This window comes from Tuber melanosporum (genome assembly GCF_000151645.1).
Source record: "Tuber melanosporum whole genome shotgun sequence assembly, scaffold_236, strain Mel28".
NCBI lineage: Eukaryota > Fungi > Ascomycota > Pezizomycetes > Pezizales > Tuberaceae > Tuber > Tuber melanosporum.
In genome coordinates, this window is record NW_003298904.1 from 9496 (window position 1) to 24892 (window position 15397).

The 15397-nt window shown below is 44.7% G+C and overlaps 4 protein-coding genes; all 4 read right to left on the reverse strand.

Moving 5' to 3' along the window:
* Positions 1-360: 360 nt before the first annotated feature.
* On the reverse strand, positions 361-2948 carry GSTUM_00000946001 (uncharacterized protein). XM_002838188.2 has 7 exons: positions 2691-2948; positions 2538-2624; positions 2000-2472; positions 1823-1940; positions 1493-1757; positions 1274-1437; positions 361-1195 (listed from the first exon to the last, which is right to left on the reverse strand). Exons 1-7 carry the CDS (start codon positions 2866-2868, stop codon positions 921-923), a joined length of 1560 nt encoding a protein of 519 aa, XP_002838234.1. The 5' UTR covers positions 2869-2948; the 3' UTR covers positions 361-920.
* Positions 2949-3370: 422 nt separating this feature from the next.
* GSTUM_00000947001 (uncharacterized protein) lies at positions 3371-3981 on the reverse strand. XM_002838189.2 has 1 exon: positions 3371-3981. Exon 1 carries the CDS (start codon positions 3918-3920, stop codon positions 3609-3611), a length of 312 nt encoding a protein of 103 aa, XP_002838235.1. The 5' UTR covers positions 3921-3981; the 3' UTR covers positions 3371-3608.
* Positions 3982-4052: 71 nt separating this feature from the next.
* On the reverse strand, positions 4053-6502 carry GSTUM_00000948001 (uncharacterized protein). XM_002838190.2 has 6 exons: positions 5972-6502; positions 5387-5906; positions 4997-5329; positions 4786-4942; positions 4330-4730; positions 4053-4262 (listed from the first exon to the last, which is right to left on the reverse strand). Exons 1-6 carry the CDS (start codon positions 6051-6053, stop codon positions 4232-4234), a joined length of 1524 nt encoding a protein of 507 aa, XP_002838236.1. The 5' UTR covers positions 6054-6502; the 3' UTR covers positions 4053-4231.
* Positions 6503-7135: 633 nt separating this feature from the next.
* Positions 7136-10954, reverse strand: GSTUM_00000949001 (uncharacterized protein). XM_002838191.2 has 8 exons: positions 10320-10954; positions 10233-10249; positions 10100-10172; positions 9950-10029; positions 9835-9895; positions 8832-9773; positions 8450-8639; positions 7136-8394 (listed from the first exon to the last, which is right to left on the reverse strand). The coding sequence occupies exons 3-8, from the start codon at positions 10169-10171 to the stop codon at positions 7934-7936; spliced, it is 1806 nt and encodes a 601-aa protein (XP_002838237.1). The 5' UTR covers position 10172; positions 10233-10249; positions 10320-10954; the 3' UTR covers positions 7136-7933.
* Positions 10955-15397: the final 4443 nt, after the last annotated feature.

Genomic DNA, 15397 nt, shown 5'->3' on the forward strand with positions numbered 1-15397 from the left:
AGTTGTGAACAATTCGTAGATGCAAGTAGAGCATTGCGGGATTTCAGGTAGGAGAATTAAGCTGGTCAAATGGCCATCATATTCTCCTGATCTGAATCCAATAGAATGTGCTTGGGCAAGAGTAAAGTCTCTTTTTGAAAAAATGTATCCTAATATTCTTGATTCTAAGAATTAGGGGTGGGCATTGAGGATGCAGATATCAGACGCGGTTGAGCATTGTTGGGAGCTATTGGACTCTGATTTCTTTGATAGTTTGGCTAGGAGTATGCCTGGGAGGATTAAAGCTGTGATTGAGGCAGATGGATGGTATACGCCGTATTAATTTCATCTCTTTACCAGCACTATCACTGATCGTAAAGGTGCAGAATTACTTATATGATCTAGTGTTTAGGTACATATGTTGCAACGCCAGCTACCTGGCCCCGGTCGCGTGGTTATGACCCCGGTGGATACATTCCACCCCGGTATCAGTTCCAACCAAACCTCCATTAACCAGCCATCTCTTTGGGGCATCCTAGACCAGCCATCCGTTCCATAATACCCATCACCATTCCCAACCCATCGATCATTGCTGCAACATCAACTCAGATACACTCCTAACCATAAAATTTTAACCTATTAAAGGCCTTCAAAGGAATGTCCAAGGACAATGAAATTCCCCAAGGATATCGGAAATGTTGTTCTATCCGGTAACTCCCTGCCGCCATACCCACACGTCTGCTTTTATTTCACTTGACATCGTTTTACCATACAGCTCATTGTCAATGGATAAACCAACAGCATCAAGCGGTACCAGCTAGTCGCAAACGCCGCAAATCCAAGGTGTAAACTGGAGTACATTACAGCACAGAACTCCAGCCAACCGTGACCAACCTCCCCACCAAGCCTGTTGAAAGACTAAAACACAAACAAACGCACCACTATTCATACATCTCGCTCATGAACTGCATATCCTGGGGTTCTACGGGCCTAGTGCCTTGCTGGTGGCGTTCGTAAGCATGATATCCGCCATTCCTGTCTACCGCATGGACTTCCTGTCTGTTCTCTGCGTTGGCTCCTCTTCTCCCAGCAATGCCCGGACCGTGACTGCGCCCGCGACCTCTGCCACCGCGGCCACGGTTTGGGTTGAACCGGTCATAGGAAACGTAGCGACCTTGAAAATTTCCACGACGGGATGGGTGGAGCGAAGGCTTTTCTGCCGGGTGTTAGTGAGTAGCCGGGTGGGTGAAACACGCTGGAACTTCGCTCAATAAATATGAACTGCCTAACTTACCCTCTGACTGGTAGCTCTCGCCTTCGACGCGAAGATAGGCTTTCTCAGCGATCATCGTTCTAACGACAAAGTTACCAGTCGGAACCTGCTGCCAGGTTGTGATTTTCTGAGCATCACTAGGTTTCCCGTCGCGACGGATCGCAAGTATAATTACCGGGCGATGACTATCCAATACTTTGAATAAGTCAGATACAATCCCGACAAAGGTGCGGCGTATACTCACCACTATAAACCTTGTAGTTTGGATCCACGGGCTGTGCCAATGCTGCCCAAACTTTATTCTCAAAGTGACCCCATCCAGTCACCAAAAAGTCAACTGTCGTTCCCAAGGGGCCAGCATTGGTCAAGACACGGTTATCGGCGGCGCGAGGAGATATCAGGATCCCAGTACCATTAAGTCTTATGTCCTTATGATTCCGCGCAAGTCCCGGGATATTCAGGGTGTTGAGTAAACGAGAGGTCGTTGCGGGTGCTAAAAGGTAACCTGCGAGCCCAAGTGTTGGTTACCCGAGGAACCACTTAATGGGCAGATCTTCAGTGTAGTCTTACCGGTGTAACTGACCGTCTTGTTGATGACCAAGCGCCCAGTGCCCCCTGGGGCAACATGGTTATGATCCTCAACCATCTTCAGAGCTTCCCTAACCTCAGTGACTGGGTCAAGAAGCGTCTACATTTGCGAAAACGAAATTAGGGTATGTCGCCGGTGTCTGTGAGGGGGTGACTTACAGATTCCTCAGCGATATGAATAACATCCGCTGTCGGACCAATTCTTGGATTATTATTGTGACAATTGATTCGAATGTAATCCTTAAGAAATGATTCAAACGCCCTCACGTGTCTTTCGCGGTCCTCATAAACCTTGACCTCATCGGTATGGATATAGGTGTTGAGGAGATCATTCAAGAACATGCACTTGAAATGCATGGTATTCTTGATGTTCTCTCCACCAGGCCCTCTCTCAGGCTTCAGCGCGATTATGTCGAAATTGAGTTTTTTGCTGGCAACCATCCGCTTGATAAGGGGCACAAACTCCGCCACGGAACGCCCAGTGAGAAGAATCGTGAGCGCATCCTTTTGTTGCATGGAGAGCTCGACTAAAGTCACGACCCGTTCATTCCACCAGCCTTCCCAACTCCGTGGTTCCTCGACCTCGATGCCTTCACCAGTAGCTGCAAGGATTCGCGAATCATGCCACCAACCTGCATAATCCGATCAACACCATGCAAGAAGAAAAAAAATCTGGGATTTGTCGGGATAATCAAACCTCCGTTTTTAAAGATATCCCGATTCATCAGCTGCCCAAGTGTACTAGCGTGCCAGATCTTCGCATTAGGAAGCGGTGACTTGAAAACTGTGACGCGAGTCGAACACCAGTCAGCAACCATCGTTTTAGTTTATGGAAGGACGTATTATTTACGCGTGTTATCGAAGTCGTAGACATGGATGGCTTTGATAGCTGTTTTTTCGGGTAATGGTCTGTCTTGGACGCTCCATTTCCCTAGCCAAGTTGGAGAATGCTCGCTGGGCTTCATGGGTGTGATCTCGTAGGTTCCATTGGTGCCATAGCCTCCTGGGCGACTGTTGGAGGGGTACATTCTTGTGGCAACAAGTGTAGGGCGGGAAGGGAGTTGAGATGGTGAGGCGAGGGGCGTGGTGGGTCGTGTGATAAGCAGCGAGGAGGGGGCGAAAGTGAAGCTTTTGAACCAGGACAGAGCCTTGGGAGCAAGCGGACGAGCGAACGTGGAACATAGGGCATGAACAAGCAACAAGGTTCCATAGTTGGGGTGGTTAGGTACTATGATTTGAGGGCAGGCTGCTATCATAGGTACGGTGGTCTGTATAAGTTTATTTTGGTCACGATTCAATCGGAGTAAAACTACTCGTATCATACCTCATTAACAACCATGGCACGGAAGTTGAACTGGCAATGAAACTTGCGGAATTTAATTATGCCACAAGAGATTGACCTCAAAATCCTTGTGCTATGTACGAGTACGGTACACCATTCCACATGCTATCCTACTCATATCTCTACAACACTCCAAACCACCCTACATCGTGGTATAGTACGCCGTCCCATTGAGAGGAATTCTAAGAAAAGTAGAACGCTCTGGTTGAGCACAGAGCCCAAACATTCCGCGGATTACTAATAAGTACAGATTTGAGACAGCTCTCTACGGTATCATAAACAAAAACATCAGGATATCGTAGCCTAATTACCCGCATGCGGGTGACTTTAGCGAGTTTCAACTCTGGCCACTTCACTCTGCAATCTAAGCAAAACATCTCAACTTTTTCTCCCTATTGGAAGAAACTCTACCACACCATGAGCGACCTAGACCCGTCGAAAACGAGAAGGGAAAGAACGGAAATGGAAAGAAGAAAAAAAAAGAGAGGAAAAGAAAGCGACAGCACATAGCTTGATCAACGGCGCGAGATAAATATGCGAAAGGTGACCGCAGAGGGAAAAGGATTGGGAATGAGAAAGGGAGTGAGAAAAAGAAAAGTGAAAGGAACCAATGAAGGGCAACAAACCACAAAACCGAGGGCGCAAAAAATCAAAAGCAAAAAGTGTATAATAATCCCTCCTTCGCCTTCCATGTTCACCAGTTCCATTCCTGTGCCCCAATGTAGATCCCATTTCCATGCTCAATCAGAAGAAATGAAAAGATTCCACCATCAAACAAATTCAAAATATGGGCTTTACCGTACCAAGTAGGACCCATATCCTCGCTCGGCTAGAGGATTAAAACACAATACCGGTCCAAGAGAAGGAATACCAAGCGAGAAGATTAAAAGATGTTACTTTCCACATATGATTGCTTGACGAGCCTATTGCGGTAAGGAAATGTCCACCTGCCAACCCCTGATAAACCCCACCAGACCGAAATACAACAGAAAGCAGAATAAGAAACAAGCTCTACTCAAGTAACTAGGAGTTTGATATCTACCGCAGGCTTACTGCTTCAAATCAACCGTAAATTTCCAACTATAAATTAACATTGTCAGCCTGCGGATCAACCGTCACTTGAGAACTAGCGCAAGGGGGAACTTACTTCTCTTCCGCGAGCACCTTCGCTGTGTCTTCCAAGAGTATTATACGCCGACTATTAACATACGCGGTTCTATCCATCATCTCTTTTTTGGCGTTGGCAAGTTGATCAGTTGGCATCTCAAAAAGTGAACTCAATGTCTCGACTGCCATTTCTAAATCTTTTTGATTATCCTCAAAGATGTATGTAAGATTGTTCCGCTCCAGATAAAACGCAAACGCATATGTCCATTTGAGAGTTTGGCGGCACTGTTGAAGAACTTTGGAGGCGGCCTCGAGGTATTGAACTTCAATCCACGACAGGCCAGAGGATGATTGTAGGGTCGTCATCTTTTTCTCGGTCTTAACATAAAGATCCTTATCCAACTTCGCTGAGTGGTCATGATTATCGTATCTGTTGTAATACTAGAACGGAGATGTTAGTCCATGCCTTATAGGATACGCCAAACCCAAGACATACGTGAAGATATCGTTCCAATGACGCTCGAGATTTTGCTTGTTGGTCCCTAGCCTCAGACCCACTCTTCTCCTCAAACCGGTTACAATTATACCAACTGGTTCCATGTTCCTGCCATGGTCCCATGCAAACCCAGCAAAACTCATGCTTGCATTTTCGACTAAGCAACTGGATTAGGCAAACTCGAACACTGAAGAAAATTCTGGTATCTTACCAAGTCATATGATTGCAACCTCCATTCTTCTCTATTGTAGAAACGCATTTCGGACATTCCTTTGTGTTCGCAGATATCCAATTGGCAGTCTCCGAATCATCCTCACATTTTTTCAACCATTTTTTGACAAGGAGGCACGGGCAGGGAAGATGGTCCGCATAACCACACCCGAAACAAAACTGGTGGCTACAACTGCATTGGACAGTTGGAACGATCGAGTGTAGTTGTGTCGGCCTTATCGCGCAATCCACTACATATTCACAGTTCGGGGCAGGGCACCATCGCAGATTCGGCTTGTCGTCGACATAAGTCCGGTTAAGTAGTTCCCTGTATCTAAAACCGAGTGTAAGCGAGGTTGTCATACGCAATCGCGTATTCACAAGAGCTTACCTATGGTTAATCTCAGAGGGGACAAGAAGATCAATCGTCTTCGATCCCACAATTCTAGAACAACCCTCTGAAGGGCACTCTATCCGGCTTGCTTCTCCTTCGTCTTTTATTTTCGACTCGATATACTGCCGATAGCAATCTGCGCAGTAACGGTGGCCACACTTCATGGCATATGTTTCCAGACCACGCTCATCATCACAACAGATCTCGCAGCTAAATCCCTTCAACTTCTCAAGCACGGCTGGGGCTTCGTATCCCGGTCCTAACCCAGCATCTTCCAGGACCTCATCTGGAGTATCCATATACTTTTCAATCAGTCGATCCTTTTGCCACTTGAAAAAACGCAGTAATATCGCACACTGCTCCCCTGGGAGACCCAGAATGCTAGAAACCTCTTCAATCTGTATCTGCTGGGCGGCACGAATTTGCTCATCAGAATGAACCTTGTAATCGACTTCATAGGCCTTTTTTGATGGCTTCTCGTCCTTAACGTCATCTAAGTAGCGGTCATCGTCTTCCTCTTCAAAAAAACGTGTCAGCAACTACAAGGAAAAATGGAGAGGAGTTGAGTCCACTATGACCTACCAAGCTCACCCAAGCTATAATCATCATCCTCGTACTGATCATCTGACAACTGGTCCGACATAAATTCGTCGTCGCTCGACATTGTGGTGGTTGCTGAAGTTACAGATGGAGCGACCGGTGCTAATTTTTTGGGGGCCGGATTGGTGTCGGCCTCGACCTGATCCGCAGCCTTTCGTTTTTTGGTAGAGGCAACCGTTGTGACCAGTTGTGTTAAGGCTCGTTGCTTGGAAATTAGACCAAACAACGACACCGTTTTATGGCTGCGGAAAACACAAGAGGTAGAGTAGCAGAGGATTAGGGTAAAGGGTAAAGAGAAGTAGAATAAAGCGAGACGAAAGGAGGGGTATAAGTCGTGCCAAATGAACAGGTTACGAAGGGTCAAAAGACAACAAGGCGAGGGTATCCAGGAGTCGAAAAGGACGAAGAGTTAACACGCCGAAGAGTTCAGGGTGAAGTACAGCAGGAGAATGATTCTTATCTCGACAGGAGAGACCAAGCAAAGTAAGTTGGAAGAGCCGACAGACAACAAAAAGGAAGAGGAGGGAGAGGAAGCAGAGGTGGAAGAGAGAGGAGGCTGCAAGGGTCTCGGTGCAGTAAGTAAGCAAAGAGGTAAGAGGGCAGAAGAGCACAAGGAAGCTGTAAGGTAACTCGTCAGAGTGGTTCTCCTTCTTCCGTAGTCAGCACAGCCACTGCCACTGCCAATGCTACACCCATTTGAAGTGACTCAGCGGGTGGCTTCATGTTACTCTTTTGAGGGTTCCAGATTTACTGGGTCCACAAGAGTAGCGAACCGTTTCGAGTTTTGAATGAGTGTGATAAATTTATACTGTATCGTACTTGCAATGAGTACCGGTACTATCCGATGACTCCCAGAAATTTTATGACTCTCTTCAGTGATTGACTAGGTTTCCCATTGCCGAGAAATTCGCCGAAAGCATGCAAGACGTTTTGCTTTATCATACCTGTAGAGTGCGGGACGTGCTTGTGTTGGCAGTGAGCTACGAGCTGAAATACTTGAAATGTTATTCTCCACGGTAGTCTACGAGTACCCGTATCTACTTGAGTAGGTATTCACTCCCCATTCCCCGCGCTTAAAATCCCCCGTGCCAATCCTTCAATCCTCCCCCGCCATATGCCCCAACTCAGTCTTGGGACCGGAGCATACCGGTAGTGCGCTATCTATCATAACCAACTTTTACAACAAGGGTGGCTGTCCTTGTACTCGTATCATTGCTGAACGCCAATTCCACAATGTTATTATCTGATGATTACTGGGCGCAGCCTTACTCTAGTGCGGTACGTTACGCATTAGCATGCTTTTACAATCTAGCCAAATCCCAAGAGCCAGGCCGTTTGCACCTTTCTCCCTCTAAGGCTCGGAAGGGGCTCTTCTGCCCTGGTGATCCCATCATCCAGTATTCAGCCAGCAGAAACTCCCAAACCCCACAAGGGTAGATACCCAACTTATAAGTTTACAAAAGAAAAAGTGATAGGAAGGGGAGAAAGAGATGGAGCCAACGAAGTGAAAAAGAGATAAAGACGAGGATAAGTGGAAACCGATAAACTATGCGCAACCGCGAACTGCTGGCCACTGAGATTGAGGAGTGAATAAGTCATAGAAACACTTGGATGAGTAGAACCTGGGCGAGGAGTACAAGAAACGGCCACCGAATAAATTAAAATCGAATAAATTAAAACCAAAGTAAACGCCATGGTTCCAGAGGGGAAAAAAAACATTGCCATCTAGTGCGTGATAACCGCTCCCAGTTGAAGACACAAGTGGGAACAATAAAATCACCCCGAACTCGTATCGACATCCCAACGGAGGTAGGGGGAAATAGCTAGAGATGGTTGTGATCACCTAAACAAGATAGCCGTGTCCGTGACTCCAAAGAACCTTCCGGGATAACGAGAGACTATAGGGGGTGGGGGAACCTAATGGCTCGACTTGCTAACAAAAACCTAATAGCGTGTCTTTTTAGCATCGAGACCCATGAGCTGTTGCTGGCTACCATCCATCTCTGAAGCACCTCGTCGGATTCCATGAGCGAGGGCCCCAGGAGAGGGAAAGGTGCCGGTTGTGCGAGGTGCAGTACTGTCACCCAAGTAACCCGGTATGAGATTCGCATAAGCGGTATCTTCAACAACTGAGGGTGTTTCTCCGATCGGATCCTCGACTGCATCAGAAGGCGGGCGCCCATACAATACCGCGTTCTGGGGTGACTTTGAAGGCGACTGGGAATATTTAAGTCCGCTTTTGGCCATAATATTGCCTTGTTCCACAATAATCCTATTGTCGTGCTCATTAAAATTCAATTGTGTAGGTATTTGCCCTTCGTTGGCCTTGAGGTGCGAGAGGTATTTTTCGAGCATGTTGAGAAGCCCTTCTTTGGTGAAGGGTTTAGGTAATACATCGTTCATCCCTAAAAGGTATTCGATTTAACCCTGCTACCGACTTGCATAGGTAAAATGTCTCACCATGATTGAAATACATATTAATATCGTCTCGGCGAATATTTGATGTCATTGCTATAATCGGGGTCGTGCTGTCAAACTGTCTGACCAGGGAGGCTGCCGAGACACCATCGAGCTGCGGCATAACTATATCCATGAGAACAAGGTCATATTTCCCACTATTGAGCTTATTGACAGCTATTAATCCATTGCTCTAACAAAAAGGTTAGCCATCGTTAAGGACATAGAGAGGCCATAAACGCAGGTAAGTGCTCATCCAGTGAGGACAGAAAAACAAAGTAACAAGGGGGCGATTCATGGGGGGAAGGCCGCAGAATGAAAGTATTGCACAGCACGATTCAACTGTTACTCAAGCCCGTCTAGAATATAGGAGGGGGGATCTCACTGCCATGTCAACGCTGCACTCCGCTGTCTGAAGAAATTTAGATCCAATTCGCGCACAAGTTGGATCATCCTCAACGAGTAACACTCTGGGCGGGGTTTGCCAATTTGGAGGAACGAATGGGGTACTTCGTTTCCGGCTAGGAGCTGGCCTTCCGCGTATGCCTAGGTTTGCATTCTCATGTTGTGGAGGCTGAATGGAATATCCAAGATTCCCGTTAGAGAAAGGCTCTACCATTGTGGTTCCCGGGCCGATTGCAAATGTGGCACCTCCATCCTCTGGAATGGTAGATACGCCGTTGGACAGTGCTGCCTGTCGTTGGCCATTCTGTGAGAGGCGGTTCACAGCTCCAAATTCGTTGTAGTCAGAAGGCCCCGATTGAGAAAGGCCTCTAAATCGCCCCATAGTAGGGTTGGCATCTAGGATATCGGGATGGTTATCAAGAAGCATCTGAGCCCGTTGTAGAGGGGTTGATAGATGCTCTCGAGAACCTGGGGCACTCGCAGCTGGTCCAGTGACAGAGTTCTCTGGAGAGACAGGAGCCGAAGGCCTCCCCTCATTATCGTGTAGTTGTTGAGAAGGAATACCGCCAACTGGTCTCATCTCCTTTATCTCATCGTCCAGCTTCTGTAGATACACCATGATGTTATTTATCACCTTCTCTTGTACCCTAACCCGTTCCTCATGCTGTTGAAGCACATGCTGCATTGTATTCAATTCCTGAATAACAGCATGATTGTCGCTGGCTAAGCGTTGAACTTGGTTGGTCATCTCCTGGTTGACTTTTGATAGATCCTGTACTTGGCTGTTTAATTCCTCTATCTGTTGCACACCGCCGTCCTCGCTCTGCTGTACTTGTTTCCGTGGGGCAGGTGCCTTCCTTTTGATGTTATCAAGGTTGTCTATGTTGTTCAATTGAAAATCTGGATGTTTAAATTCCCATGTCTTGATACCCCATCCCGGTTAGAACGCGCTCATCTTGCATTGGAATTGCGTGAGACAGAACCTGGTGCCCATAAGAATTGCCTCCACTTTCCTCATTGCTCCGAATCTTGTGAAAATCATACCTATCGTGACATTAGTTGGGAAGAGAGGTCCGGCCTTAAATTTAAGGAGCGCACTTATTTAGCTGTCTGACAAAACTCGCAAAATTGCTGTGCTTGAAATGATTCGGTAGTATGTTTCTGGTGAACTCGTTGGTCTACCCATCCAGTTAATCATGAGGGATCGAAAGGGGATTCCTTTGCGGGGTAGGGCAAGTGGTCTCATACATCTACAACTATAAAACTATCACCAGCATCGCTCCATCGAACCGTCTGCCGATGCGTAGGGTCTTCCAACATTCTATAGTTTATAAAGTTATTACACTCCATATATTTCCGCAATCGCAGGATTAGCACATACTTATAGAGTTTTCGGACCTAGAGAACGCATAACGAAATAACCATTAGAGCTCGCCTCCAGGAACACAGACACCATGAGGCAACATACAAAGTCGCTACTACTGCTCGAAGCCGGGCCACCACCAGCACCACCCCCACCAGAGACATTTCCCTCCATCCAGGCCTATATTTCGCCCCAACACCCAGTATCCAAAACACAGTGAATCCGAGAATACCCCAGACAGGCAGAGCAGTCTGGGGCGCTGAAGTGTTGAGGTGTTGAGGTGCGAAATGGAAGAAGGCCGACACGGGAGGGAAAAATGGGTAGTAGAGCCGCAAGGGAAAGTCCCGAGAGCACAGAGAACTCCTGATGCCTGTAAAGAAGTTGCTGACTATAATAGTAGATGGCACTGTTCCGTGGCGGACGTGCTGAACCTCTGCTGTAACCGTCTCCAGTATAGAGCGGGGTGGTTCACAACGCGGAAGTTTCTTTTGAAAGCTCAGAGAATTGGTTGGGGTTCGAGTATTGGAATAGTGTCGGTGATGGATGCCAGTAGTTGGGGGGGGAAGGGAAAGGGAAGTCAATGATACGATAGGAGGAGGGTGAACGGGGGCGGTTGGAGGGGGCCGCGGTGGACGAGGAGGTAAGTAGATAAATGCGGACGGAGAGCACTAGGCTATTGGGGGGAGTAAGTTTCCTTGACCATGATGTCTAGATGAAGCAGAATACCAGTACCCTGTTACAACACTCAAACCATGAAAAAGGGCGGTGATGCTTGCAGAATACCTACGATTCTAAATCTTGCTCCTCAATCCTCGAATCTCCCCACATTGAGACTAACTGCGGTATGGTACGCCCGTTAAATTATTCGTAGGGGCAGGATGAAGTATTTTTTTTATTTCTTTTAGCGGCATAACTTAGGCTTGAAGGCGCCATGGTATGAAATGATACAATAGTAACTCTGATACTACCTAAAAGGAACAATCCCCGCTATGGACAAGTATGATAGCAGATGGGTAGGGTGTTGGTATCACTCTCTTAATTTACCCTTCTTTCTACGGAGTACGGAGTAGGCGGCACACTCATAATAAATCCAGAGTATCCAGAACAAGTGTGTCGAACCCCGCTGGTTGGGCTAGTGGCCTCCAGACCACTCGGAAAATGGAAATCTCTCTGGCCACTGGGCGAGAGTTTGATAATTTAGACATTTTCCTCTACCAAAGTTTAGCGTAGATTCACCGAGCAGGGACGGAAAATCAGCAAGTCAACACACATGGCAATTCCGACCAAGGAGCCAATTTTTCGACGACCTGAGCTCACACCCTGACTACTCGTGGACCATAGTTTGGGTAAACCCGAAATCGCGCTAAGCGCTAGTGCTGTGTGGGGAATAGGGTGTGGCGTGGTGACGGGAGGTGGCGGACTTCAGCGAATATTATAAAATTCGAGTGATTTTCCATGACAGTGGAGAATAATATTACGGTACAGTACTAGTCTCATATGCCATTAATGTTTTCAAAAATCCCCTCAAATGCCACAGTACCCTCAGATGTGACAGGAATATATTACCTAAGTTTTGCTTCTATGTAAATTAAATACAAATTAGGTTTCTCAATATAAATTATTTACTAAATCTTGGCACTGGTAAAGGAGAATTCCTGTTATACAGGAAGAGGTATTTTCTACCTCACCATTGTTCAAGCTTCTCTTCCATCATTTTCCTGGCTCTACTTTTCACATTGCTGTTTTGAAACACAGTTGTAGGTGTTAACACTACGACCTACCACCTCACGATTTCCTCTGCTGTACCAAACATTTGAAGCTTCATAGTAGTGGAAACCAAACTTCATTGTAGGATGAATTGAGACTTTCGTCCTCTCTGGTATTGAACTCTATCCCTCTGCCAGACTGTGGTTTACTGCCCTCCACGTGCCTCCATGGTAGCCCCCTCGGCTAAGCTGTATGAGGTTGCGAATCCCCCCCCATCTTTCTGGGTTCTTTTACTCAGTCGGGTTTACATTAAACTAATGTCTGGAATACTCAGCAATGCATGGTTGGTACTGCACTGCCTCTGGTCATCCACCCATCCAACCAGCCTTAAATGATCACTCTAATGGAACCCGGCATGATCATGTCTGTAACCTTCATCACACAAAATGAATGTATCATGGTTCTTCCATGTATTCCCAGCTGCTTGCCAAGGCTGGACCATTTGAAAACTAGGGAATTTGTTTTATCAGAGTGGTTTCCTTTGTTGGATTTCCATTGTGTTTCCTTTCTCAAGAGAATATGGTACGGGTTTTTCTGTTACCTCCTGCTAGTCCTGGGTTGTGCTTTTTTTGTCTAGTATAAAAGGAGTTCTTCATGGGGGTGGACTTGCAGTTAGTCCTATACCAGAGGGACTTGGGCTAGCTTGTTTTCCCCTAAGCCTGTAGAGGAGGTTTTTGACCACCATATATTAGGATTAAATTGTTGCTGTGGAGTGGTTATTGCAGAGGTGCCCTTTTATTTAGGATCCATGCTTTGGCCAGACTGTGCTCTTATAGTGGAGGTTTGTACTTTTAAGTAAATAGATTCTAAGATTTAACAAAAAAAAAAAATTTACTTTACTATTTTTTTCTCTCTCTAACTTAACTTGGTTTTCACCCCTACCCTTTCTCACCTTCCGCTACTTCCCCTCTTCTGCCAATCTACCTCTCTCTTTCCTACATACTCTTCCTCCTACTATAAAATCTCTTGCAACTAACCAGCTTTGATAGCTCCCTACACTTTGCATTCTCAGTTAAAACTTCATAAAAAGAATTTGTGTTTTCCTAATACAGTATAAAATCAGTTATACAATGTGTTTGTGATCTGAGACATGTTTAATTAGTTGTTGAGGCATAGGGTACCATAGTCGGGTGTAAAGGTAGGGGGATTGTGTTACCAGTATTCGCGTGCGCGGATAAACGAGTGAACAAACAAATAAGTAAACATACAAACAAGTAAACAATCAAACAAGTAAACAATCAAACAAGTAAACAAACAAACAAGTAAACAAACAAACAATTGAATGAACAAACAAGTAAACAAACAAACAAGTGAACCATTGAACTAGTGAACGATCAATACTACACCACTGATGGTAATTAAATTAAAATTTAATAACTGAAATTGAAATAACAATATCTAGTACATTGTATAACCTCCCCTTACTTCCAGAACTGCAGCTTCCCTATTAGGCATTGATTTCCACAACTTCTCATAAAACTCCTGAGAAATTGTTTCACAAAATAATGATAATACATGTGCCAACCTCTGCTTAACAGCTTCCTTTCCTCCTGGGGTATCAGCAATCCTGGGATACTATAAGTGCAAGCGCTTTTTAAGCACAACCCATGTATGCTCAATAGGATTTAAATCAGGGGAACAAAAGGGATGCTCCTCTACCTCAATAGAGTTTCTCTCCAACTAATCCATAATATGAAAAGCCTTATGAACAGGAGAATTGTCCGGCTAAAACAGAATATCTTGCATGTAAAAGAGATCATTTGATAAATAACAGGAGAAAGATGCCTGCTTAAAAGCCTAATATACCTGGTCTTATTCATATTTTGAGTAATAGAAACCAAAGAACCTTTTCTCTTATTTCAAAAGCACTCTTAAACCATAAGTGAAAGTCTCTTATCCTTCTCCTTTAGATAAATACAATCAGCTAGCCACTTCTTTCCAGGTTTTCTGAATACCCATTGCTACCTTAAAATCTTTGATTTCTCCATACTACACTTATTAATCTAAATTACTGTTTTAAAATCCTCCACTATCCAATCCTTATAAATTATAGCCCATCTTTATCTCTTAGCCACATGCTCAGCTTTGAGCCTAGGTCTTGATTCGGCAAGCAATTTCTTGATATTGGCCTCTCTGAGTACTCTATCTACTATTGTATTGATATTGGTTAGCCAATCATAGTCTATTACTCATAGTAGTACTAGTACCAGGGGGAATTACTAGTAGAAAGAGAAATACTTGGCGCATATTTATCCATGAAGGCAGATCAGGTCATTTCCCGGTTATTTTAAGCTGCTCGGACAATTGTATAACAATACTGATAGCTGAGAACAGGGGTGCGATGAGGGTGTGGAAGATTATTTAGAGATTGGCACTCCCATGCATGGGTAAGAAAGCTTTTAATTGTTGTCCAGGGCCAACCAATAACTTGAGCAATAAGGGCAATATTGCGGAGGTAGTAGAAAAAGGCAATTATCATTTCCTTTTCAACCATGGTCATCTCTTTTCCCCAAGTTTTATGTATTCGCCTTTTTTTTGATACCAGAGGATTTGCACATCCAGACTGGTAAACTATGATTTAAAAAGACAATTGAGGAGCAGGATATATGGATTTCATATTATGATCCTGAGCAGCTTTGTGGGTAGCTTCGTAATACTATTTACTTTCTCTGTCACAAGGTCAACTTAGCGATCTGGTATTTTTGATGCAGTAGCTGACCAAGGCAAGACATGTTTCACAAATACTTCTGACAACTGACTGTAGGCAGAGTTACTTGTCATTATCAGATCTTATTAACTTCATAATTGAAAAATGAATTAGGTGAAAGTCGCCAGTTATAGGGATATTCATAACAGACTGGAGATGGTTGATTTCAAGAGATTTCACCATACTCTAGGATCCTTAGCTCTATATTCTTTGCTCTATTCTCTCCCCACTTTACTCTTCGCTCCACACTATGTACTATCTGATCTTCTCCCTCAGGTTTTTGCTTCTTACTCAGCACTCTCTACACTCTTTATACTTCTCCCTACTTGTCACTGCTTACATGACTAGTAAATCTCTTCTTCATAGTGTAATTCATTCTGATGTATGTACTTAGATTTTTTTTTTCTCTGAATTTTCTGCTATGTAAAAAGCTTCGCTTAATTAAAATTTTAAAATTAATTATCAAAAAACTTATATAATCCAATTCTGTGGTATTTTATGGTACTTTGATATTTGAGGCGATTTTTGAAAACATTGATGGCATATCAGGCCTTTACTATTAAAAATATTGACAGAAATAGAAGATAATAATATCATGTAGCACTAAATTCTATTTTAGTTACATGACGAAATGAGGAGTCAAAATGGACTTTCTTTTAATGATAAAAGTTATGAGAGAGGAGACATGTACCTCATTGTGTCTCCGCCT